Source organism: Heterodontus francisci, chromosome 2, assembly GCF_036365525.1.
Source record: "Heterodontus francisci isolate sHetFra1 chromosome 2, sHetFra1.hap1, whole genome shotgun sequence".
Taxonomy (NCBI): Eukaryota; Metazoa; Chordata; class Chondrichthyes; order Heterodontiformes; family Heterodontidae; genus Heterodontus; species Heterodontus francisci.
Window position 1 is genome coordinate 174,941,375 of NC_090372.1, and position 27,056 is coordinate 174,968,430.

Genomic DNA, 27,056 nt, shown 5'->3' on the forward strand with positions numbered 1-27,056 from the left:
GGTTGTGGTGCACTACAATTCTGCTGCTTCTGCTGATGGCCCACAGTGCCTCATGGATACTGCAGTTTTGAGTTGTTGGATCTTTTCTGAATCTACCTCATTTAGCACTATGTTAGTGCCACATAACACAATGGAGCGTGTCCTTAGTGGACTTCATTTTCACAAGGACTTTGCAGTGGTCACTCCTACCAATACTGTCATGGATGAAACATCTGCGATAGGTAGATTGGTGAAGATAAGAAGATGTAGGTTTTTCCACATGTTGGTTCTCTCACCGCCTGCCACAGGCCCAGACTGGCAGCTATGTTCTTCAGGACTCAGCCAGCTTGGTCAATAATGGTGCTACTGAGTCATTCTTGGTGATGGACATTGAAATCCTCCATCCAAAGTACATTCTGTGCCCTTGCTACACTCAGTGCTACTTCATGAACAAGTACAAAATCATCTCGTTCCCAGATGTTAGTGAGGAGGACTTTACAGGATCAACTAGACTGGGTCGAAATCCAATACCTGGGTTGAAATCCAATACCTAGGTCGATGCCAGGTGGCCTGTTCAGTTTTATTCTTATTATGCTTTTTTATGTAGTGGTTTGATACAACTGAGTGGCTTGATAGGCCATTTCAGAGGGCAGTTAAGAGTCAACCACATTGCTGTGAGTCTGGAGCCACATATAGGTCAGACCAGGTAAGGACTGTTGGTTTCCTTCCCTAAAGGACATTAGTGAGCCAGATGGGTTTTTACGACAATCCAGTAGTTTCATTGTCACCATTACTGATACAAGCTTTTTTATTTCAGATTTATTAATTAACTGAATGTAAATTCCCTGCTATGGTGAAATTTTAACTCATCTCGAGATTATTAATCCAGGCCTCTGAATTACTAGTCCAGAAACATAACCACAATGCTAACGGACCCATAAACAATGTAGATGGAAGCATAAAATTACAAAGCTATATTAATAGACTAAGTGAATAACCAAAACTGTGGTAAATGGATTTCAGTGTAAGCAAGTGTGAGGTCATCTGCTTTGGACCTAAAAAAGATAGCAGAGTACTTACTTAATGGTGAAAAGCTAAAAACAGTGAAAATCCAAAAAGACTTAAAGGTCCATGTACATAAATCATTAAAATGCCATGGACAGCTATTGAAAATAATTTAAAAAAAGTCTAATGGCATGCTGGCCTTTATATCTAGAAGACTAGAATACAAATGGGTAGAAGTTAGGCTATAGCTAAATACAACCCTAGTTAGACTGCACCTGGACTATTGTGTTCAGTTCTGGGCACCATACCTTAGGAAGGATATATAGGCCTTGGAGGGAGTGCAGCGTAGAGTTAAATTACAAGCAGAGAGTAAACAAACTAGAGTTGAATTCCCTTGAATTTAGATGGCTGAGGGGTGATTTGATCAAAGTTTCCAAGATATTAAGGGTAGATAGAGAGAAACTATTTCTGCTAGATGGGAAGTCGTGGTCTGGAGACATAACATATCCTAACAATTAGAGCCAGACCTTTCAGGAGTGAAGTTAGGAAACACCTCTACACACAAATGGAATAGAAGTTTGGAATTCTCTTCTGCAAATAGCAGCTGATGCTATCAATTGGTAATGTTAAATCTGCCACTGATAGATTTTTGTTAGCCAAAGATATTAAGGGATGTGGATCAAAGGCAGGTAGAGGAGTTAAGTGACATGATCTCATTAACTGGTGGAACAGGCTCAAGGATATAAATGGCCTACTCCTGTTTCTAAGTTTCTATGACCATCATGTAGAAAGTTAACATATTAATTCCTGTACATTACACAGGTTTCCCTTAACTGTAGGCCTATGTGTTCCTGAAGTGAGTCAATAACCACAAATCCACTGCATCCTATGTATCTATATCAAAGTAACAGTACAATTCTTCTATGTACTCAGGATTACCCCATATACCCCCATTCGACTTATATAATCAGCTTACTCTAGTCTCTTCAGGGTGGAAGAAATGGGTGAAACTGTTTGAGTGTGGAGTTTGGATATCACTAGTAATATGTAAAAGAGAGCTATGCTTTTGCATTCTGACCGAAACATTTGCAAGGTATATTTCACACACTGTTTGATATTGGAAATGATACAGCTTATGTTAAGGCCATGAGAATCTTAACTGATCACTCAATCCCAAAGAGTAAACATTTCAATTAATCATATTTCAATAGGCTGGAAACACAAGAATAAATCTGCTGATTTTCAGACATGCATTAAGCATATGTAATGGCGCAAAATCTAGTTTTATTGAAGCAGTTCAGAAAACCAAAATAAAATTTTCAATTTGATTGTTGTTCAGAAATGTTGTCCTTCAAATCCTGAGAGTGAGTGCATCTTGGATGAGCAGTTAGAACTGGTGAAAACACTTGAACTAGCTAAAATAAGTGCACATATGCAGATTCTAAGCAATACATCACTATTAACTGGATAAACTGCATCATGCAAGCCAAAATCATAATCGAGTCAATCAACTCTAATCACATGTATTATGACTGCACTGGGAAATGTATCCATAATGTCAGTGGCCTGCTAATGACAAAAAAATGTTGTGATTGGGATAAACAAATTCACTTCCCCTGGTGTTGTCAGACTTCTGGATTTAGTTACTTATTGGTCCCATTTTATTTCTGATTTGGTTACGAATTAAAGCACCCTTCCAAGAACTATCAATTAAAAGTAGCATCTTAAAATAGAAAAACAAATGTGATTATATTCATCAAGCAAACAGTGATTGCTTATTTAATGTCCTTTAGAGAAGGAAACCTACCATCCTTACCTGGTCTTGTCCATAAGTGAATGTAGACCCACACCAGCGTGGTTAACTTTTAACTGGCCTCAGAGGAGGCCTATCAAGCTACTCAGTTGTATCAAGGGCCACCACTTTCTCAGGGAACTATGAATGGATGATAAATGCCTGCTGACCTGCCAGCAACACCCATGTTCCAAGATTTTTTTTAAGTTTGACTCTTTATAGACAAATGGAGATCTATGTTGATGCCAGCCGGAAGAGCTATTCGTGTGCAAATAAATTCATCAATGCCAGTCATTCTCTCAATTTTGCACACTAACACTACAGCAAGATAGAACATGAAGCATTGGCCATTATATAGGCTGCACAATGATTCCATTGACACAGCTATAGTCAACAATTTATGGTGATTATAGATCACAAGCCTTTGTTTGCCATATTTTCCAAGCCAATCTGAATCTTCTAGATTCAGCACAGGTTGTTAAAATCCAGATATACGACATGACGGTTAACTATTTCATTGAATCTGGTGTACCTGCTTTCACATATCATGCATCCAGATTAGAATGCAGCTATAAACTGTTGTTCAAAAAGAGCTGATGAGTTCATTAATTTTACAGTTCAACCCTTTACACCCAAGGAACTCACTTTAGCTGATGTTAAACGAGCAATAGTAAAGCCTGGCTCGGGTATAAAGTTAAAACCCGACCCAGGCCCAACCCGAGCACAGTCAACCCGAACCCCACCCGGGCCCGAGTCCTTTAAATTTTTTTCACGCCCGGCCCGACACGAATATCCTTCAACCGTTCCGGCAGCAGGCTATTCCTGCAGATGGAGTTGTGGGGAATCATGGGTAAGCCTGAGCCCGTGACTTCCCGGAAGCAGCACCGTTCAGCCCGACCCAACCCGAGCCCAAATGCTGGGCCTGGAATATAGACCCAACCCGAACCCGACACACGTAGTCAGGTCTAGTCGGGTTCGTGTTGGGTAGCCAGGCTTTAAGCGATAGGCAAGGATCAAGTACTACTTTGTTTCAAAGTTTGCATGTTACATCTTAGGGAGCCTACTTATTTGATTTAAAAAAGATATGCATCAGGGAGCTTGACGCTATGTCACCATGAGTGTAATGAGGTGAGAATTCTGTCCTCCCAACTGTTGCACTCTTGACTCTAGTCAATTTCCCGGACTCAGCATAGTTTAAAAAATTTTGGTGAACTTCCTCCAGGGCTTGTTTGAGGGGAGTCCAAAAAGTCCTTGCTACAGCAGGACCCTGACACCTGCAGCAGCTTAAAGGGGCTGGCCATGCTCCTTCAGGCCATCTGGACTCTGCTAGATCTAACGTGAAGTGCCAATAAGGGAGTGTGAATCAATCATCAGGCAATCAATTCTACTCCCTGAAGTAGGCTTTTTCATTTATAAAAAACCTCCATTGGCTCGAGCAACAGGTGTTCATTATGTCAAGTGTTGCGACTGTCGCAATGATGTAAATGTGACATAACATTATTTAGTTCAGCCGATGCCAGCTAAGCAATGGATGAGAAACTGATGTAACTGGAGATGAATATCCATGATTTTGTCAGCATACCTTAAAAGGATAGGAGGGATGCAACACATTCATTCAGGCACTAGAGGGGGAACAAAGACTATGCAGTGATTCTATCACCTGTAATAATCAAGAATTTTTCCAGCAAATAAAAATGTGTTTTATCGACAAACATGACATCAAGGACAAATGCAGAACAGGGAACAAGCACGACTGCTTATAGAACAATCATCCCAACATTAGACTTACACATTGGTCAGTGTGAGGTTCCTGGCATCAGTATCTGGGTTGATTCTGCCTGAATGAATTTCATATGGAACCCTTACATCCAAAGGGGTGTGAGGATTCCCCATTATTTTGGATTTTATCCCAGAGATGAAAAGATAGGGCAGAATTTTAACTGCAAAGGTAGTGTGCCAGTTTGGGTGTGGCCAGTGGGTGAAAGCCCCGAAAAGTGGCATTGGGTCAGGAACCTGACATGATCCCGCCCACCTCCAGGTTTATCCCAGGAGGGTTTGCAGGTGAGCAGGAAACCCCCATGGTGCTGATGGGTAAGTAATTTCATTAGTTAAATTCCTCATTAATTCAGGATTTAACCCAACATTCTGGCTTTAACAGCCGGTGCATGGGTTTCCCCAGCTGTGTAGAACTCACCAGGGTCAACCAGGTAAGAGCACAGCAGGGAGTGCTTGTTCAGTGAAGCCTTCAAACAGTGAACTGAAAATCTGCAGTCCTGCCTAGGTGAGAGGCTGGTGCTCACAGCATTTCTTCTGAGGTTGTGCCTTCACTGCTTGACCGGTTATTTCAAACTTCTTGGAAGTTCGTTCATCTGTCTTGGATTCCCTGCTGTCAGCCTTCACTGCATCCTGGGAGCAGCTTATTCAACTCTACCTTGCACCTCTGAAAAGGAACAAGAGGAGCAGCACCAACAACACCTAGAATATCAGGAACTGCAGAGCAACACCAGAAGCAGCTGCCTTCTCCTCAGCCACATGCTGCTCCACAGAACAGAGGGGATGGACATAGAGATCCAGCTCCAAGGAGGCAAGACCCCAACACAGGGTCTACAGGCAAAGGATCAGCTCTGGCTTTCATGGCAATTTGTTGTTGACATCTGCAGCCTCCTGAAATAAGATCTCCTTCCCAGTGGACCAGGTGGGCACGCATTGCCAGTGTCCGTCAAGGTGGCTGTCACTGGAATCCAAGACCAAGGGGCAGTCTTCCCTTGTATCCTTTCCATTCCTGTGGTTGCTGCAGGAATCAATGTACAGTTCAGCCATTCTAACCTATGCCGGGGTCCCTTTAACTAGAAATCCTTCTTTTGATAGATTCGCCCTCTCTGATTGATCAGGAAACCAAAAAGCGGGATGCTAATGCTGTGGTTGAGTTAAAGAGCCACAGCAAATCCCACTTCAATTACAAAAGGGTCCCCGACCTGCTATTGGCCTTCCTGCTGCATGCAGGTGTGTTTGGATGAAATGCTGCCCATAGTGTTCAAACTCTGCAAGCCTGATTTTGCTCTCTACATCATTCCACTTTTTGGTGTGACTGAGATGGTAATGAAACCAAAATTGCAAAGGCAATTCAGAATCCCTTAAAGGCTGGAGGCTGCTGAAACATGAGATGCTGCATGGAATTTGGAACATTTTTAGGAGATTGAGTATAATAGCTCCAGTATAGATAGGCAGCTTGATAATTAGAGGGAGGGATGGGTTCATCTGTGGATTCAAGCTGGCAGGTCCAACCTAAAGAGGAAGGCCAAGCTGTGGGGAAGGGGGGATGGGGAGCAGTGGAAGATGAGTGAGCAGATGAAGCACTTTTGTGGCTGCAGCTCACTTGTTAAATTTAGGTGAGATGACCATCAAAATAGACCAGGCTTCTCTCCAGTCACACTGAGCAGTCTACCCACTGAGGTGCACTGCAGACCAACATTTCCCTTTATGTGCCCTTCTGTTCCTCACTGAAAGATCATTTCTAAAATTTTTCTTTTGCAGCATCTCCCTAGAACTGCCTGTATTTCCAATCATATTAGAGCATTCTTTTCTAGTTTTCCCACTATGGGAGAGGTAGTGTACAGGTCACCCACTCCCAACCCTCTCACAATGCCACTGATGGTCTAGCTGGTAGGAGCTGGACAAGAGTCGACAGCAACTGATTGGAACCTCTGATTTTTCTTCCGCCATCACATCTGCACAGCCTCACTTTTTGCAGCCTTGGTGTCCAATACAAGTCCGAACCTGTATCCTCTCCATCACGAAGACCACCTACATCGGCCTTTGCAATATCGCCGATCTCTATCCTGCTGCTGAAACCTTCATCCAAGATTTCATTACCTCCAGATTATTGCAAAACTCTTCTGGCTGGCCTCCCATCTTCCACCTTTCAAAAGTCTGCTAACTGTATTCTAATTCGCATCAAGTCCCACTCACCCATTACCTCTGCACAATATTAAAATTCTCATATGAAAACAAGAAATGCTGGAATTACTCAGCAGGTCTGGCAGCATCTGTGAAGACAGAAGCAGAGTTAACGTTTCAGGTCAGTGACCCTTCATTAAAATTCTCATCCTTGTGTTAAAATCCCTCCACTGGCTCGCACCTCCTTATTGCTGTAAACTCCAACAGTCTTACAACAGTCCTGGGAGCTCCACGTTATTGCAACTCTGGCCTCTTGTACATCCTCACTTTCTTTGTTCCAGCATTGATGACCATGCCTTCAGCTGCCTAGGCCCTAGGATCTGGAATTCCCACCTTAAACTTTTCTGCATCTATGCTCCTTTAAGATGCTCCTTAAAACCTACCTCTTTGACCAAGGTTTTAGTCACCTTTCCTCATGTCTCCTTCTTAGGCTTAGGCTTTTTGTCTGCTTTTGCTTCTCTGAAGTGCTTTAGGACATTTGACTATGTTAAAGATACTGTATAAATGCAAGTTATTGTTGTTGGTGACGTGGCTGAGAAAAAGTGGGTATGAATTTTATCAGTGCTCTAGGGACGGGCAGGGTGGGGCGGGGGGGGGGAGGTGGGGGTGAGGGGGGTGTGGAGGGGCCCACAAAGTAGGGAGGGAAGGCAGCAAGTGGAATGCCTTCCCACCCAGAGGCAAGTTGAGGCCCTTAAGTGGCCAATTAATGGAGATAATGACCATAATACAGTGAGATTTAGCATTATTATGGAAAAGGACAAGGATAGAACAGGAGTAAAAGTTTTAAATTGTGGGAAGGCAAACTTGACAAAGCTGAGAGGTGATCTGGCGAAAGTGGACTGGATACAACTACTTGAAGGAAAATCAGTGGGAGGCATTTAAAAGCGAGATTCTACGGGCAAAGTGTAAACATGTCCCACAAAGAAAAAGGGTGGTACTGCCAAATCTGGAGCCCCCTGGCTCTCTAGAAGCTTACCGGATAAGATAAAGCAGAAAAAGAAAGCTTATCACAGTCACAAAAAACTTAATACTTTAGAAAGCCTAGAGGAGCATAGAAAGTGTAGGGGTGAAGTTGAAAAGGAAATTAGGAAAGCAAAGAGAGGACATGAAAAAATATTGGCAGGTAAAATCAAGGAAAACCCAAAGATGTTTAATGAGTACATTAATAGGAAGCGGATAACCAAGGAAAGGGTAGGGCCTATCAGAGATGTACAGGGTAACTTATGCATGGATGCCGAAGATGTGGGCAGGGTTCTTAATCAGTACTGTTGTCTGTCTTCACAAAGGAAAGGGATGATGCAGACATAGTTGTTGAAGAGGAGGAGTATGAAATATTAGATATGATCAGCATAATGAGAGAAGAAGTACGAGAGGGTCTGGCATCCTTGAAAGTGGATAAATCACCAGGGTCTGAGGGATTGTATCCCAGGCTGTTAAAGGAAGCTAGGGAGGAAATAGCAGATGCTCTGAGAATCATCTTCAAATCCTCACTAGATACAGGCGAGGTACCAGATGATTGGAGGTCTGTAAAAAGGATGCGAGGAATAGACCAAATAATTATAGGCCAGTATGTCTGGCCTTGTTGGTGGGCAAATTATGAGAATCAATTCTGGGAGATAGGATAACCTGTTACTTAGAAAGGCAAGGATTAATCAGGGATAATGGGCATGGATTTGTTCAGGGAAGGTCGTGTCTTACTAACTTAACTGAATTTTTTGAGGAAGTAACGAGGAGGATTGATGAGGGTAATGCGGTGGATGTTGTCTACATGCATTTTAGTAAGGCATTTGACAAGATTACACTTGGCAGACTAGTCAGAAAAGTAAAAGCTCATGGGATACAGGGGAATGTGGCAGGTTGTTCCAAAATTGGCTCAGTGACAGGAAACAAAGGGTAATGGTCGACAGATGTTTTTGCAAATGGAAGGTGGTTTCCAGTGGTGTTCCACAGGGCTCAGTGTTGGGTCCTTTGCTGTTTGTGGTATATATTAATGATTTGGACTTGGATGTGGGAGGCATGGTTGGGAAATTTGCAGATGACACAACAGTTGGCCGTTTAGTTGATAAAGAGGATAGCTGTTGACTCCAGAGTGATATTAGTGGTTTGGTTGAGTGGGTGGAAAAGTGACAAATGGAATTCAATCCAGAGAAGTGTGAGGTAATGCATTTGGGGAGGGTAAACAAAGCGTGGGAATACACAATAAACGGGAGGATATTGAGAGGGGTAGAGGAAGTGAGAGAACTTGGAATGCATGTCCACAGGTCCCTGAAGGTGGCAGGACAGGTAGATAAAGTAATGAAGAAGGCATATGGAATGCTTTCCTTTATTGGCCAAGGTATAGAATACAAAAGCTGGGATGTAATGCTGGAACTATATAAAATGCTGGTTAGGCCACAGCTGGAGTATTGAGTACAGTTCTGGTCACCACATTACAGGAAGGACATAATTGCTCTGGAGAGAGTACAGAGGAGATTTATAAGAATGTTGCCAGTGTTGGAAAATTGCAACTATGAGGAAAGATTGGTTAGGCTAGGGTTGTTTTCCTTAGAACAGAGGAAGCTGAGGGGTGACTTAATTAAGGTGGACAAAATTATGAGGGGCCTAGGTAGAGTAGACTGGAAGGACCTATTTCCCCGAGCGGAAAGGTCAATTACCCCAGGGGCACATATTTAAGGTAATTGGTAGAAGGATTAGAGGGGAGATGAGGAAAAACGTTTTCACCCAGAGGGTGGTGAGTGTCTGGAATTCACTGCCCAGATCTGTGGTGGAGACAGAAACCCTCAACTCATTTAAAAGGTACCTGGACCTGGACCTGCACCTGAAGTGCTGTAACCTGCAAGGCTACAAACCAGGTGCTGGAACATGGGATTAGATTGGGCAGCTAGTTTTTTCAGCTGCCACAGACATGATGGGCTGAATGGCCTCTTTCTGTGCTGTAACGTTTCTATGGTTCTACTTAAGTGCCTCATCCCGCCACCGCTGCCATTTTACCAACAGCTGAGGGGGCCCTCCACCACGTGGGGAGGCCACTCAGTAACACCAGGCAGCCTCTGTATGGGCTGGTGCAGGGGTGGGGTGGTCCCTCCTGCTTGGGCAATCTGTGGCTCATGGAGAGACCCTGACAGCAAAGGCTACCCCTGTACCAAAACCAACACCCCACCCCCATCCTCAACAACCCACCTCTTGCCGGGCCTGCCTCACTATCCCCAGCATTCCGCCCCCACTTACCTCCTTTTTGAGACTCCAGCGCTGCTCCTAGTCCTGGGCTTACTTCAGTTCCAGCAATGGCCACTGCTTCCAATGGCGCTGCTGGGACTGAAGAGCTGCCAGCTCTCTGATTGGCCAGCAGCTCTTTGAGGTGGGATCCCCATCCTTAAAGGGACGGAGACCCCAGTGCCAGGCAGTTAATTGCTCGAGTGCCATTAAATGCAGCCGGGCGTCCCAAGAACAATCAAGCCGGGGTTCCCCTTGCCTTTCTGGCCTGGCTCAGGACCCCCACTGCCTGCATAAAATTCAGCTCTGCATGTGCAAAAGCCTCACCCTTCCATTTCCTGGCACAGTGCTTTGATGCAAAATTCTGCACTTCTGGATTTACAGGACAGATGCAGATAATCAAAAGATTTTTAGAGGCAGATAAAGAACCTATAAAAACCCAGCATATTCTCAGTTTGCAATTTGGTTGCAAAGAGTTGCTGCTCTTTGTAGCTGGTCTTCCTGCTATGTTGTTGAAATAATGATTTTATTGAACGAGGCAGGGAGTGGGTGCTGGTGGTGTTGGTTAATTGCTGTGTTTACCAGCCACTATATTCAAGAGGGGAAGAGACAAGAAGTCTAGTTCAACCTGTGTCAATGGCCAGGGAGTGGGGTGGAATAGGTGGCAAGGATATGAAGATTGTGTTGAGGGCCTTCCTAATGATTCAGTGATTCAAACTCTGCTGCTATATTTGTCATGTGATTTCTCTCAAGCTCATACCTTGTGTGCCCTTAAGGTTCAAACTTCAAGCCATGGCTCAGTTGGTAGCATTCTCTCCCCTGAATTAGGAGGTTGTGCGTTTGAGTCCCACTCCGGAGGTTTAAGCATGTAATCTAGGCTGATACTTAAGTGCAGTAGAGAGGAAGGGCCACACTGTTAGCGATGCTGTCTTTCAGATGAAACATTAAAGCAAGGCTTTGTTCTCTCAGTTTGATGTAAAAGGTCCCATGGCACGATTTGAAGAAACCAGGGGCATTCTCCCAATGTCCTGACCAATATTTATCCCTCGACCAATATCACTAAAAACAGAATTCTGGTCATTTATCTTATTGCTGTTTGTGGGACCTTGCTGTTTACAAATTGGCTTCTGCAGTTCACCACATTACAACTGTGACTACACTTCAAAAGTTCTTAATTGGCTGTAATGCATTTTGGGACATCCTGAGGTTTTTTATTTTCTTTATCATCTCAACCTGATTCTGTCTCACAAGAACATTAATTTAACACTGATAAGCATTTTAGATAAATGTAGAGTTGTCTTAAGTTTTGGAATCGGATAAAGAAGATGGTATCATGTATCCACAGAGGGGGTTTCTTCAGTAAATGGAGATAGATCTCAGTCTAGACTGGTTTTAAATAGACCAAGTTTTCATTTTAAGATAAATTTGAAACCTCTTCTGAATGACAATCCTTTCTACAATTCTATCATTACTTACATGTTACATTTCAAGATGTGCTATGCTTGTGATTTTACACACAGGTTCATAAATGGTATTTCTTGTACTTAATTTTTGAGCTTTACTTTCATCTTTCTCCGTATGTCATGATATGTAATGTTAATTTCAAGTACTGTTGACAGGAAGGATTTAAGATAACCCAAAATAAAAGCAAAATACTGCAGATGGTGGAAATCTGAAATAAACACAGAAATGCTGGAAATACTCAGCAGGTCTGGCAGCATCTATGGAGAGAAAAGCAGAGTTAATGTTTCAGGTCGGTGACCTTTCATCAGAGCACAGAATTCTGATGAAAGGTCATAGACCTGAAATGTAAACTCTGCTCCTATTTTGTCCTTGCACTGTCAGTTTTGTTTTCTTTGTCGATATAACATGCCCTAAAGTTTTCATCATCTTCTTGCCACATCTCTCGTTCCTATTCATGCACTTACTTGCCATATTGCAGGTTGTGCATATCACAACGTACACTTGTGTTTTCTCCTCTTCTACAACCATAGGTCACGTTCTGCTGCAGTGATTTTCAAAACTTTTCTGTGTTGAGAATCACCTGGAAATATTAACATGCTCCAGGGTCCTCATTCTTGAACTTCTGAACGACTAGGATCGATTTGTACACCTGGGCAGGGGTGCAGTCTAGCGAGCAACTGACCCATTTGGGAGCAGTAACTGGGAGGATCGGCCAAATTGAAAAGCCAGGCCTCATTAGCATGTCATTTGCCAAATTTCCAATTAAATTGGTAAGGAAGTTGGTGGGAAGCAGCTGTCCAGCAGTTAAATTCAGCCAGCATGGAGACATCTGAAGTGGAAAACCTAGGCAATTGAGACTCAAGGGTTCCTTGTGGAGTCTGGAGGAGCATTCCTGCACCTGCTGATACAGAAAGAAACCTGTAAAAAAAAATTAAAAATGTACACTTACCTGGGCCTCATCTGCCTTTGAATCTAAATCTCAACAGCTTTGGCCCAGTGGGGAAGGCATCACTTCTCCCCCACTCAGGCCTCTGGTAGAAATAGCAGTTAGGCCCCAATGCCATCATCATTGCCCAATCTGCATATTAAGATCAAAATCCTCACCGGCTTTGGGTGAGTATCCTAGTTTCCTCCAATTTAAATTTAAAATTTGCCAAATCAAAGTGAGCAAGTCCCCAGTTCCATTTGAACTATTCTCCTTTGCCCAGTTTCTGCTGTGTCCAAAGAGTTAAGATCAACCCCAACAGTTTCAGCTACCCAAAGAAAAACAATTCTGTCATTGCAGAAAACATTATTTTGTTAGTATTTAGCCACAGAAATAATATGGTCATATGTAATACATATGTACATATGTATAGATTTAAGGCTTTGGGCAAAAGATACAGGGGCATGTGAGAAAGAACTTTTTTACACAGTGAGTGGTAATGACCTGGAACTCTCTGCCGACAAGGATGGTGGAAGCGGGAACAATGAATGATTTCAAAAGGAAATTGGATGGGCACTTGAGGGAAATAAACTTGCAGGGCTATGGGGCTAGAGTGTTGGAATGGATTGATTGTATTGCTGTATAGAGAGCCAACATGGACTTGATGGGCCAATGGCCTGCTTCTATGCCATAATAACTCAGGCCAGAATTTTTCTGTGGCAGCAGAAGTTTCACTGCCGGAAGCACAAGTGGGTGGAGACCCTGCTTCTGCAGGTGGTGGAATCCAGGACTGCATTTTGCTGGCGGCACCCAACTAAATGGTTGCCGGTGGGGTTGCCGTCTTATTAAGGACGGCAACCTGCCCTCAAGGGCTGCCAGCCCAATCAAATGGATGGGAGCTCATCAGCCTCAGCAGTGCCTCCGCTAGCAGTGGCCATTGCTGAGGCTGCAGCTGCAGGATGACGGTGCCTCAATGGCCAGGCACCCTCATAAAGTGGTAAGTAGGGTTGGGTGCAGCTGGGGCATGGCAGGCAGGCCCCGGCAACTGGGGAGGACAGGAGACAGGAGGCGGGTGGGGGGGCGGGTCCTGTTGCCATAGCGGTGGCCAGTGCCACTGTGGGACCACTCTGTGGGCCATGGAGTGCCCCTAAAGGTGAGCCCTCCCCAGGGCCCGCTGGGATGCCGCTGGTTTCACCGAGTGGTCTCCCTACACGGCGGCGGGCACACACGACATGGGCAAAATGCTTGTGGAGTCAGAAAGTGGCCCTTAATTGGCCACTTAATTGGTTCAATTAACCTGGCGGGGCAGCCGCTCTGCCAATGTTCCCATCGCTGGCAAAATGGCATGGAGGCAGGAAGACATCAATCACCTCCCAATGCCTTCCCATGCATTTTGCCAGCCTTCCCACCTCCCAGCCCATCCCTAAAGGTCTGGTAGAATTCAGCCCCATGACTCTATGTCAGTCATTTGGAAAATTAAGAAAGCTGTTGACAGATGGACTTCCTAGACCTCACAGATGCCTGTAGAGTCCAGGGATCCTTTTTTAAAACTGTGCTCATACTAATCTATAGTGGTTTGCTTCAGTCTGCATTCACGTATTCAAAAACATCAGGAATAAGTATGCACTGGCTAGCAAATCCAATTGCTAAATTCTATTAAACCACAGCCTTTACTTAATTGTCATAAACCTACAGGTATATAGAGTCCCAATTTATATCATAACAGATGAATCGTGACCAATATGTGAGCAGCTGAGAAATTCAGATTCGCTACATCTTAGTAGTCCATTCCCAAGCAAGAATTGAAATGGCAATATGAGTTAAAACTCTTAATAAAAAGAGACAAATCCTAATTTGCTGTTTGCTGTTTTAGGTGGCTCCACAGCTTAAAACTAGGATGATGTCATTTGGGACCACAATGGTAAGTTATCAGCCACAAGGTGACAAAGTTAATTTCTTCCGCATGGTCATCTCAAACCCAGCAGCCACACAAGAAGACATTGATTTCCTTATTGAGGAAATAGAGCGACTTGGACAGGACCTGTAACTGCAAGGTTCAAGACATCTGCCCTAATACAATGGGGATGTTGCTGTTGTGTGAATGTATTTCATTGTTTACCTCCCCCAAACTAGTCTTGTTTGACATTTGCCCTTACTGCAGGGATTGAAGCTGAAGACTTCCAATGTGGAATTATGGATATTAGAAGTTATTTAATGTAATTATACATTTTCTGAAGTTAAAAAAGGTGTGAGTCATCAACACTATGTCACACTTCAGGCAATGGTCCTAAGGCATTAAGTACTGAAATGATGTATTAACAGTAAATAGAGCACTTTAGAACCCATTTAGCTACTTTGTTATGGTCCTTTGGAAGACCTACTCCAGGCAAACATTATGCACCAGTAATGCATATTATTTCAGTTGTTACTCATAAAGACCTCTATTTACAAAGCTTTTTAGGATAGTAAAAGTGCAGGTTTCTGCAATTTTCATGGATCTACAAAAGATTCAATAATAGAGGCTTATTCCTTATTTTACTCAATCTAGGTGTGATAAAATCGTTTAAAAGATCTGTGCTTCAGCTCTGTGAAACTTTTATTCTATTATTTAAGCTCTGCAGTAAAGTGTCAAATTCAGATATTCTATTTATTTTGATAGAGAAGGAAAATGCTTTCATACTTTTAATTGCCATACTTGAATTTGTGAGTTCAATGTTTCAAATGTTCAGACCAGGAGTTTACACATGCAATGTATACCAGTGATGTTGCTCTTTATGCTCTAAAGAAATGGCAAGTGACAACTCTGTTGACAACTGGTTAGTGTCAGTGTCTGTGAAAGTGTTTCCTTTGTAGAACTTTGAGTAATGTCTAGTTCACCTCAGATTGAGGTTGTGCACTTTAGAATCAAACTGTACTGTGTTGAATGATAATGTTTTGATGTACTAGTATATTGTTATTGCACTTGGTACACTTAGATTTGGTAATGGGAAGCTTTGAGTTAAAACTCTGACTTGGTCCTCCATACCCAACATGGTCAAATTTGCATTAAATCTTATAAGCCAGTTAAACCATTTAGTTTGTATTAACATAAAGGTCGTGGCTAGGCACTAACACAAAATGTGCCATGTAAATAATCAGCCAGAGCATGCTGAGGCAAGAAATGTGAGAACACTGCAAAGGGGTAGTTTCACAGCACTTGGGCTTCACCCAGGCGGTAATCAAACAGCAGCCAGTGTGAAGGCACATTTAAAAAATTTACAGACTTGAAACTTAACAACTTACTTTTGAATGATTTTAATATTAGCTCAGAGCTGGCACTCTGGCCCGCTCTCTCCTGATATTAAAATCAAACAGTCCTTCAGAAATTGGTAGGCAGAGCCTTTTACAGTACCATGGGTTCAACATAGCAGAAGGCAAATTTAACACTGATAAGATTTTTTTTTATATACAGAGTGATCAACACTTAGAATGGACTCCCTGATAAAGTAATGGAAGCAAGAACTCTAGAATCATGTAAGAACCAATTGGATGCTTCAATGGAGGGACTTTAAGGTCACTCTAGAAGCATGAACCAAGATGGCCTTCCTTATCCATATCTATCTTGTATTCCTGTAGTATATAGAGTTCCAACATCCCAGGACAAGGATCAATAGTGACCAGCAGTATAATTTGGTTTTGCCAATCCCATGGCCCAGTCTGAGTCAAATACCCAAAGCTTAATGATCTCCTAAGTATAACTACTACCATTTACAAGTAAGCACAAAATAATCATCTCCTGCACTATTTTTAATAACAGAATTTTTCAGTACAGAAGGATTGGCCTATTGTACCTGTGCCAGATCTCAGAAAGAATGATCTCCTAAATCCCACTACTCCCTGTACTTCGCCAATACCCTTTAATTCACAGGAACATAGGAGCAGGAGTAGGCCATTCAGCCCATTGAGCCTGCTCCACCATTCAATACGATTATGTCTGATCATCCACTTCTCAATGCCTTTTTCCCAAACTATCCCCATATCCCTTTATGTCATTGGTATTTAGAAATCTGTCAGTCTCTGCTTTAAATATACCCAATGACTGAGCTTCCACAGCCCTCTAAGGTAGAGAATTCCAAAGATTCACCCCCCTCTGAGTAAAGAAATTTCTCCTCATTTCGGTCCTAATTGGCTTCCCCCTTGTTTTGAAATTGTGTTCCCTGGTTCTAGACTCCCCAACCTGGAGAAACATCTTACCTGCATCTACCCTGTCTGTCCCTTTAAGTATTTTGCAGTTTTCAATGAGATCACCTCTCATTCTTCAAAACTCTAGAGAATACAGGCCCAGTTTCCCCAATCTCTCTTCACAGGACAGTCCCGCCATCCTGGGAACAAATCTGGTGAACCTTCGTTGCACTCCCTCTGTGGCAATAACCTTTCTAAGGTAAGGGGTCCAAAACTGCATACAGTACTCCAGGTGTGGTCTATACATTTGAAGCAAGACTTCATTACTCGTGTACTCAAATCCTCTTGCGATAAAGGCTAATAAAATTCTTTTATTTTTCACATATTATTCCTCTTCTTTTTTTAAAAGATGTTACGGATTCTGCTCCTACCACTGTTTCTGGTAGACTATTCCATGTCCTAGCAACCTTCGGTGTAAAAACGTTTCAGCTAACTCCTCCCTTTGTTTAAAAGCAAAATACTGCGGATGCTGGAAATCTGAAATAAAAACAAGAAATGCTGGAATCACTCAGCAGGTCTGGCAGCATCTGTGGAAAGAGAAGCAGAGTTAACGTTTCGGGTCAGTTCCGAAGAAGGGTCACAGACCCGAAACGTTAACTCTGCTTCTCTTTCCACAGATGCTGCCAGACCTGCTGAGTGATTCCAGCATTTCTTATCCTCCCTTTGTTTGTTTGGTGATTTTAAATTTATGAGGCCTATTTTCCTGATCTTCTGGTGTAACTTTGGCATAAGTTCCACAGAAGACCCAGAGAAACGGCATGAACTATGAATGCCATTTCTCAAATATTTCCGGGATCTATGGCAAATACAAGGAGAATCCCTGTGGAAATTCAACTCCATGCTTTTCGTTGTTATGGATGCAATCCCATTACAAAAAGCCCTTGAAGCCACTGCTATCAAAAATACCAATAACAAGCTAAAGTGCCAAAGGCTGACCTATTCCAGCACTCAGAAATACCTGTCTTTCTTTAGGAACCCTCATCCATGCCCTCGCCTGGAATTACCAAAACAAATACCTGCCTTCAAATCTAGGCTCAAGATTCCTGATGACAGATTGGATTCTTTCCCAGTACCTGCCCTGACATTGGCTGTTGTTATTTTGCTTCAAATCCCTTTTTGGCAATTATTCTTACCTTCTGGTCAGATTATCTTAGTTGCGTGGTCATGTTGCTATTGTCAGATCATCGAATATCATTCAAATCTGGCAAAATGTATCCTTTTGCAATTAAAATACTTATGTTTAGCAAGATTAGGATTAAAAAGCAAAAGCTCAGTTCTGGCCCATCCTGGTAAAGCAGTTCTTTGCTCAGACATGTGAAGCAGGTCCATAGCTCAATTGAATATAGTGATTGTATTGTGATGTCTACAGCTATACTGGATGTGTACAGTACCTACCACTTTAAATCTGAACGTGATACACCAAACTGCATGTCACTTTTATAGGGATATGCACCTTTTGTGTGGTATTTTTCTGAGGCACCAACTAAATGAATACTGCCTCCTCCATTACCAGCAAATAACACTTACTTGATTTGCTGCATTCATGTTAAATGGTTGGCACTAAGACATTCCTAAGCCAGATAATACAAACCATTACATGTCATCCTGTGTGGATTGTATATTAAGCAATTGAGATGATTATCAAAGACAAGTTGCATAAAATGTTCTTGGCAAATATATTCTTAAAAATGTCCTCGTATTCTGGTAATCACGTATCCAAAATATGCTTAATGATCTTCCCTAAGAAGAGTATGAGAGCACATAAGAACATAAGAAATAGGAGCAGGAGTAGGCCCCGTGAGCCTGCTCCACTATTCAATACAATCATGGCTGATTTTCTGCCTCAACTCCACTTTCCTACCCACTCCCCATATGCCTTGATTCCCTGAGAGATCAAAAATCTATCTATCCCAGCCTTGTAAATATGCAATGATGGAGCATCCATAACCTTCTAGGGTAGACAGTTCCAAAGATTCACAACTCACTGCGTGAAGAAATTTCTCCTCAGCTCAGTCCTAAATGATCAATCCCTTATCCTGAGGCTGTGCCCCTCTGTTCTGTATTCCCCAATCAGGGGAAACGACTTCTCAGTGTCTACCCTACCGAGCTCCTTCAGAATCTTATATGTTTCAATGTGATCACCACTCATTCTTCTAAACCCCAGAGAGTATAGGCCCAATTTACTCAGCCTCTCAACCTAGGACACACTCTCATCCCAGAAACCATTCTAGTAAACCTTCACTGTACCACCTCCAAGGCAAGTATATCCTTCCTTAGATATGGAGACCAAAATTATGCACAGCACTTTTCATGCGTGGTCTCACCACAGCCCAATGCAAGACCTCCTTGTTCTTGTGCTCCAGTCCCCTTGCAATAAAAGCCAGGAAGCCATTTGCCTTCCTAATTGCTTGCTGTACCTGAACACTAACTTTGTGTTCCTTGTATGAGTACACCCCAAGTCTCTCTGAACATCAAAAGCATTCATCTACATTGTAACACTGCCTCCAGAAGACAGTGAAAAGCATTATCATAGAGGTTAATGCCCAGAAAGATAAAATTAATTTTCATAAATGACCTGGATTCACAAACTCAATGAAAAGTGGTTTAATTTGCAGATGGTACCAAATTAGGAGGGTCAGTGGAGTTGGATGAGGCAGCCCAGAAATTACAGAGTGTTTGGACAAGGTCTGTAACTGGACAGAACAATGTTAGATGAAATTAATGCAGAAAAATGTAAGTGCTGCTCATAAGAAATGAAAGTAGTCTAAATATGTGCCCTACAAATAGCTAAAAATGAAGTTGAAAAAGAGACCTAGGAATTTGAATAGACCTGATATTGAGCATGTCCATCCAATGCAGAGCAGCCATCAATAAATCCAGTCGGATAATGAACTCCATCGGCAAAACAATAGAATATCAGTTAAAGGAGGTGGTGATTAAACTGCATCGTGCTCTGGTCAGGTTATACTTTGAATACTGTATTCAGTTGTGGTGACTGAGAAATAAGATTTATGTTCCAGCACTTGAGGCAGTGCAGAGAAGTAGCAGGTTCTAAGTTATCGGGTGACTGGAGGATGGTAGACAGTGTGTGCCCCAAGGGTCAGTGCTGAGGGTCACGGCTTTTTTTGCTAAATATAAATGACTTGGATCTTGGAATACAGAGTAGAATTTCAAAATTTTCTGATGACACCAAACTTGGAGGTGTGGCAAACAGTGAGGATGATATGAACCGCCTGCAACAGGAAATAGATAGGCCAGCAGAATAGGCAGACAGGTGGCAGATGGAATTTAATACTGACAAGTGTGAGGTGATGCATTTTTGCAGAAGCAGTAGGGAGAGGCAATATATACTTAATGGCACAGTTCTAAAGAGTGTACAGGAACAGAGTGACCTGGGGTTGTATGTGCATCGATCTTTGAAGGTGCCAAGACATATTGAGAGAGTGGTTAGCAAAGCACATGGGATCTTGGGCTTCATTAATAAAGGCATTCAGTATAAAAGCAGGGAGGTTAAACTGTTTTTTATTTGCTCATGGGATGTGGGCATCGCTGGTTAGGACAGCATTATTGCCCATCCCTAATTGCCCTTGAGAAAGTGGTGGTAAGCTGCCTTCTTGAACCGCTGCAGTCCATGTGGGATAGGTATACCCACAGTGGTGTTAGGAAGGGTGTTCCAGGATTTTGACCCAGGGACAGTGAAGGAACAGTGATATAGTTCCAAGTCAGGATGGTGTGTGGCTTGGAGGGGAACTTGCAGATGATGGTGTTCCCATGCATCTGCTGCCCTTGTCCTTCTAGTTGGTAGAGGTCGTGGGTTTGGAAGGTGCTGTCCAAGGAGCCTTGGTGCGTTGCTGCAGTGCACCTTATAGATGGTACACACTGCTGCCACTGTGTCGGTTGTGAAGGGAGAGAATGTTTGTGAATGGTGTGCCAATCAAGCATGCTGATTTGTCCTGCTTCTTGAGTGTTGTTGGAGCTGCACCCATCCAGGCAAGTGGAGGGTATTCCATCACACTCCTGACTTGTGTCTTGTAGATGGTGGACAGGCTTTGGGGAGTCAGGAGGTGAGTTATTCGCCATAGGATTTCTAGCCTCTGACCTACTGTCATAGCCATGGTATTTATATGGCTACTCCAGTTCAGTTTCTGGTCAATGGTAACCCCCAGGATGTTGCTAATGGGGGATACAGCGATCGTAATGCCAAGTGGAGATGGTTAGATTCTCTCGTGTCATTGCCTGACACTTGTGTGGCGCGAATGTAATTTGCCACTTATCAGCCCAAACCTGGATATTGTCCAGGTCTTGCTGCATTTCTACCAGACTGTTTCAGTATCTGAGGAATTGCAAATGGTGCTGAACCATTGTGCAATCATCAGCAAATATCCCCACTTCTGACCTTATGATTGAAGGAAGGTCATTGATGAAGCAGCTGAAGATGGTTGGGCCTAAGACACTAACCTGAGGAATTCCTGTAGTGATATCCTGGAGCTGAGATGATTGACCTCCAACAACCACAATCATCTTCCTTTCCACTAGGTATGACTCCAACCAGCGGAGAGTTTTCCCCCAGATTCCCATTGACTCCAGTTCTGCTGGGGCTCCTTGATGCCATACTCGGTCAAATTCTGGCTTGATGTCAAGGTCAGTCGCTCTCACTTCACCTCTATAAACTTTATAAAAGTTATACACCTTATACAGCTTATGAAGGTTATAAACTCTGGTTAGCCTAACTGGAATATTGCATCCAGTTCTGGTCACCACATTTTAGGAAGGATGTGAGAGTCCTTGAGAGGGTGCAGAGGAGATTTACCAGAATGGTTCTGCAGGAATGGGGGATTTTAGCTACAAGGTTAGGTTGGAAAAGCTGGGGTGGTTCTCCTTTGAGAAAAGGAGATTGATGAGAGATTTAATAATGGTGTATAAGATTATGACAGGCTTAGATAGTTAGGCAAGGAAAATCTGTTCCCATTAACTAATGGTACAAGAACTAGGGGACACAGATTGAAGGTTTTGGGCAAGAGATGCAGGGGGAATATGAGGAAGAACCTTTTTGCACAGTGGCTGGTAATGACCTGGAACTCGCTGCCCACTAGGGTGGTGGAAGCGGAGACCATCAATGATTTCAAAAGAAATTGGATGGGCACTTGAAGGAAGTTGACTTGCACGGCTATGGGGATCAAGCGGGAGAGTGGGACTGACCAGATTGCTCCATGGAGAACTGGCATTGACTTGATAGGCCTAATGGCCTCCTTCTGTGCCATATGAACTCAACCTAGAAAGGAGGTGATTATCATAAGTGGTAATCTTATGCAGATAAATAAGATGTTTCAAGGACATTTAATCCAGAATATTGCTTTAAATTGTGGAAATAGAAGGGAGACACAGGTTCAAACTGGTGAATGATAATTTTAAGACTAATGTCAGGAAATATTTCTTCAAACGAAGAGTGAGCAATGTGTGGAATAAATTTCTGGAGGGAGTAGTGGAGGTAAAATCCCAAGAATCACGTAAGAAACAATTGGATGTACAGCGGTGGGATGTTAGAATATCTGGATGGATGAATTAAGATGGGCCGAATGTCCTTCCTTATTTGTAATTATCTTGTGATCTTGCACATTTGTAATTATTCTAGCATTACTGCTAACATTCAAATCTCTGCTCTAAATTAGATGAATTCAGAAGTATAGCTTGAAGCTCCACAGTCGACACAGCAGAGTAAGGTACAATTTAGACATGCTGTTGCCTAATCTAGATCAAAGCTGACTCAATCATTCACCACAAAGCACTTGGAGCACTTTGCTAATCTTCTTATACCACTGTTGAGCTAACATCCGTGAAATTCTACTTTGTTCACATTGACTTCATATGTTGCATTTTGCTGAAACATTACCAATTGCTGATTCCATTTAAATTTACAGCTTTAGTTTATTAAGACTGAATGTGAATTCATACTTGTTGGGTTGGAGAAGACCATTGACTGAACAAACTGTGTAACTATCTTAGTCATGTCCATTTAACAGACTAGGATATGCATTCCAAATATTTAGCAGGATCTCGAGTCAACAAATGTGAAGTAAAAAAAAAAAAATCCTATTGTGCAGTGACTTTCTTGCATCTATTGTATATTTTGCAACATTCCTTCCAATATGGAACTGTGTTTTGGAATCCGAATAGTAACACTGTCCTGTGTCTATGCTGTTAAAATGCTTGTTGTATATCCAGCCAGCTACAGGTACAGTTTTATCTGTAATAAAGAACTTGAGTGTTGAACGCTTTCTCTGTCTTTTATTTTTCAGGAAATGCGTTTGAGAGCATGCTGGGAAAAATGGGTATTGTGTATTACAGCAGTTATATATTTGACACCTAAAAGGTTGTAATGTGTAGACGGTGTGGCAACAGAGGTTAGAACTTTGTACCCAATTTGTACCAAAAGTCATCAAGTTGGGAATGCTTTAATCAAAGTTTCAAGTGCTCAAGAAGACAGTCATCAGGCACAATCAGACTCCTGCTTTAATTAAATTATTTGAAGAACTCCAAGAAAACATATTAAGGCTGATCTCCTGCATGCACAGGAGCACAGTTTGGGAAATCCTTATTTTCCATCTAATAATTTAAATGAATACACAATTAAGAGCCAGGGCACATGATTTCCGGACCCACAGTCCATGGTGCTGAATTTTACTGGGCCTGAAAAAGTGGAGTAGGTGGAAGGGCAGGGCGGGGGGGTGGGGGGCAAAAAAATCAGGAGAGGACGCGCTTGCATTTGTGTTTGAAGAACTTTTTCGGGGAGGAAATTGTTGTATTTTAAAAATCTATATTTCAGTGAGGAGAATTTTCGCTTGATAAACCATTGCCATTGTCCAAAATTGTTTTTTTTTCTAGTTTAAGTTGTGTGGAACCTTTGGCAGATTCTCCTGCTGTTTTCAATGGCTCTGCAGAAAGCCAAGGAAACATGTTTCTCTGCTTCAAGCCATGGGAGGAAACAAATAATTCTCTACAATGGTGTCCCATTGCATCATTATTTATTTTCCTAGAAGTGAAATTGTCATGAGTCATTAGAGCTGTAGGTGGTGCCATGGCTGCATATTACAGCTGCTATGACATTCTGTCAGTGTCCCTGACAGCTCTCACCTGCTTTTCTCAAGTTTATTTAACCTTTAAGTTTAAAGATCAAATTATGGTTTCTGCAAAAAGTGTAAAATGAAATGAAAGGTTTGAGCCAATCTTCCTAAGCGTGAAGTTAATTTTTTCATAATTTTTTGTATACTTTATTTATAGAATTGTACATACGGGCCCCAAAATGCCTGCGCCACGGGTTACAGTGTAGCACAGTCGAATCCCTATCCTCCCCAGGCCCAGGATTCCTGATTCTCTGCTTGAAAGCAGCCAGGTGGAGACCTGGATGTTGGGATGAGGAATCTGGAGAATCCATCTCTGCCTTACCACCAATGAGGTGAGCTTGAGTTCCAAACAACTTTTCAAATGCACTTGTGCCCCCAGATTTACATCCAGGAAGATGAAGGGAGTCCAATTGCCGCTCAATGCAGTAACAAGTGATCGTATACCTAGATGAATCATCCAAAAATAAGGACTTGACCAATATTAATTTGATTGCATTTGGACTGACTCAAATGGCTATATTCCTTCAGACAAAAGATGAGGGAGATATGTTAATTCTTTTCGGCAGAATGCCAAGAAGGGGATGGATTGAAATAATGCCAACTCTTACTACCAGGAAAATAAACAGGGGTATTTTTGGTGCGTTTAAACTTAATTAAGAATACACACCTACAATAGACTGAAATGAGTTAGATTGCAGATGTTTATATTCTCTTAGATGTTACGGAGATACAAGGAGGCAACAGAAACACACAAGACCATTTCTCCAGAAGGTGCTCACTTTCATTGACAGCTGTGAAAAAGAAGGTTTGGCTATGTTTAACCTTCAGGTCCCACACTGCATGCTTTTAGTCTGTCCCAAATTCCAAAAGCATTGTCTACACTAAAACGTCAACTTATGTGTTGTCTTTAAAGAAACATACATAACTGTCTTTATTTGATGAGCTTTCAGCGAGCACTCTGGGAATAGGAAGCTAATACTAAATATACATTTGTATATGTATATAAAATAAACATTTACCATCGTGTTTCAGTTTGCCTTTGGCACTGAAATTTAACAAAGAGAACTTTGTCTTTAAAATTTTTAAGGTTAAGGAAAAATCCTAGCTGACCAACTAACTGCCTGTTAAATGTATACGTTCTGGGGTTTCTGATCACATACACAGGCATGCTGAGTGCCAGGGTTACTGGGCCATGCAGACAGACATGTGTCTAATTCTTGTGCAGTACACCAGCCATGACTTTGTAAAGCACTTAAGTTTAACATTTTGATCTTGAACACTAAACCTCTTCTGCTGATTGGAAAGAAAGTTTCCGACCAGACGGAAATGATCAAGTCTGACCCAGGTGTTCTGCAGATTCGCAGAACAAAGGCAAATTTAATGAAAAATGAAAATGCATACAAAATGAAACATTACAACGCACACACACACACACAAACACATGTACACACGGACATGCAGATTCTCTTGCCAAAGCATGGACAGGGTGAATGATTGAAAGAGAGCATCAAAGGTCTCATTACTACAGTTTAGTTTATGTCTTGCAGATTTTTACATATAAATTTCTAATTTCTCAGTATTTTGGCATGTCTACAAGAACATTTATAGTTCTTCCACAGCCAAGGAGTTTTCAATAGAAAAGATTCTTGTCTGACCTCAACAAATTTTCCACCAATTAGCCACTCGGTATGTTAAAGTGGGCATGTTAAAATGTCAAAATCAATCTAAAGCTAGCCATTCTGGTACATGTGATGTGACAGATATGTTAAACTCTCCACTGGAGCTGTTATCACGTCATGATGTGAACATCATCAAATTATCTGAAATAAACCTCATTGGTTCTCAATACTGATATGATATCAAACTGCCCTCCAGTTTAAATCAAATTTAAGAATTCTCTTCAGCTAATCACTCTGACCTCCTCCAATAGTTCATAAGTTTATAGATAGCTGAGCTGTACAAAGCAGATAAGTCCCAGATTCAATGCCCTGTCTGTGTGGATCTCAGCTACTCCATGGTAGGGGCATTTATATTTCTGTTATTGAAGGGAAAAGTGATAGAGGTGCCTTCTTTTGATCACCATCTACTGAATCCTGCTGAAAAGAGCATTGATATGGCGAGAAGACAGGGTCTGGCATGGCTCCAATGCCCTCGGTCAAGTAGCCTGACAACATTCACTGTCAATGCTCACAAATGAATAATGCTCACTTGAATAAGGTACTACAAAACGAACAGTGCCTGTGGCACTGTAGTCCAGCAAGGAGCCGAGAAGGAAGAACAGTGATGGAGCCTAAATTATGTCTTCAAGTTGCTGGAGTGGGGCATTGAGGGATTGGAAGCCAACATAGATCAGTGAGGGAAGGAGTGATGGACCTGGTGCAAAATCTGCTATGGGCTGGGCTTTGGATGAACTGCAGTTTATAAAGGGCAGAGGATGGGAGGCCGTCTAGGGGAACATTAGAATCTCAAGGTAACAAAGGCATGGATGAGGATTTCAGTGGAAAATAGGCTGAATTATGAGATTTTTCTGATTTGAATGTAGGTGATCTTTGGAATGGAAAGAATGTGGGGTCATAGCACAAGTCATGATCATATAGAACACCAAATTTGTGAATCGGTTCATTCAAGACGAGTTGTTGGACAAGCAGTCTGACAGCACAGAAGCAATGGAGGGGTAGAGCTGGATGTTGTTAGTGTACATATGGAAGGTGATCCCATATTTGCAGATGATAGAGGCAAGGAGCAGCATGTAGATGAGGCGGAGGACAGCGCAGTAGGTGCCAAGCTTAGATCTTTGGCATACTCCAGACACTCACTAAAATATCTATTCAATTTACTCTTCAGTTTTTGCATGTTATCTGACTCCACTGCATATAGTTCAATCAACACATTCAGCACATATAAAGTCTTCTTCTTCTTTGGCCTCCTTATCTCGAGAGACAATGGGTAAGCGCCTGGAGGTGGTCAGTGGTGTGTGGAGCAGCACCTGGAGTGGCTATAAAGGCCAATTCTCGAGTGACAGGCTCTTCCACAGGTGCTGCAGAAAAATTTGTTTGTCGGGCCTGTTACACAGTTGGCTGTCCCCTTGAGCTTTTGTCTTTTTTCCTGCCAACTGCTAGGTCTCTTCGACTCGCCACACTTTAGCCCCGCCTTTATGACTGCCCGCCAGCTCTGGTGAACGCTGGCAACCGACTCCCACGACTTGTGATCAATGTCACAGGACTTCATGTCGCGTTTGCAGACGTCTTTAAAGCGGAGACATGGACGGCCAGTGGGTCTGATACCAGTGGCAAGCTCGCTGTACAATGTGTCTTTGGGGATCCTGCCATCTTCCATGCGGCTCACATGGCCAAGCCATCTCAAGCACCGCTGACTCAGT

The 27,056-nt window shown here is 42.5% G+C and overlaps 1 protein-coding gene across 1 annotated transcript in view; it reads left to right on the plus strand.

The window, feature by feature from the left end:
- The window catches only part of gad2 (glutamate decarboxylase 2), a 174,913-nt gene extending 160,531 nt beyond the window's left edge, over window positions 1-14,382 (plus strand). The window contains exon 16 of the mRNA XM_068051788.1: window positions 14,209-14,382. Coding sequence (XP_067907889.1) covers window positions 14,209-14,382 — 174 coding nt within the window. The remainder of the gene's footprint in view (window positions 1-14,208) is intronic.
- The last annotated feature ends 12,674 nt before the right edge of the window (window positions 14,383-27,056 follow it).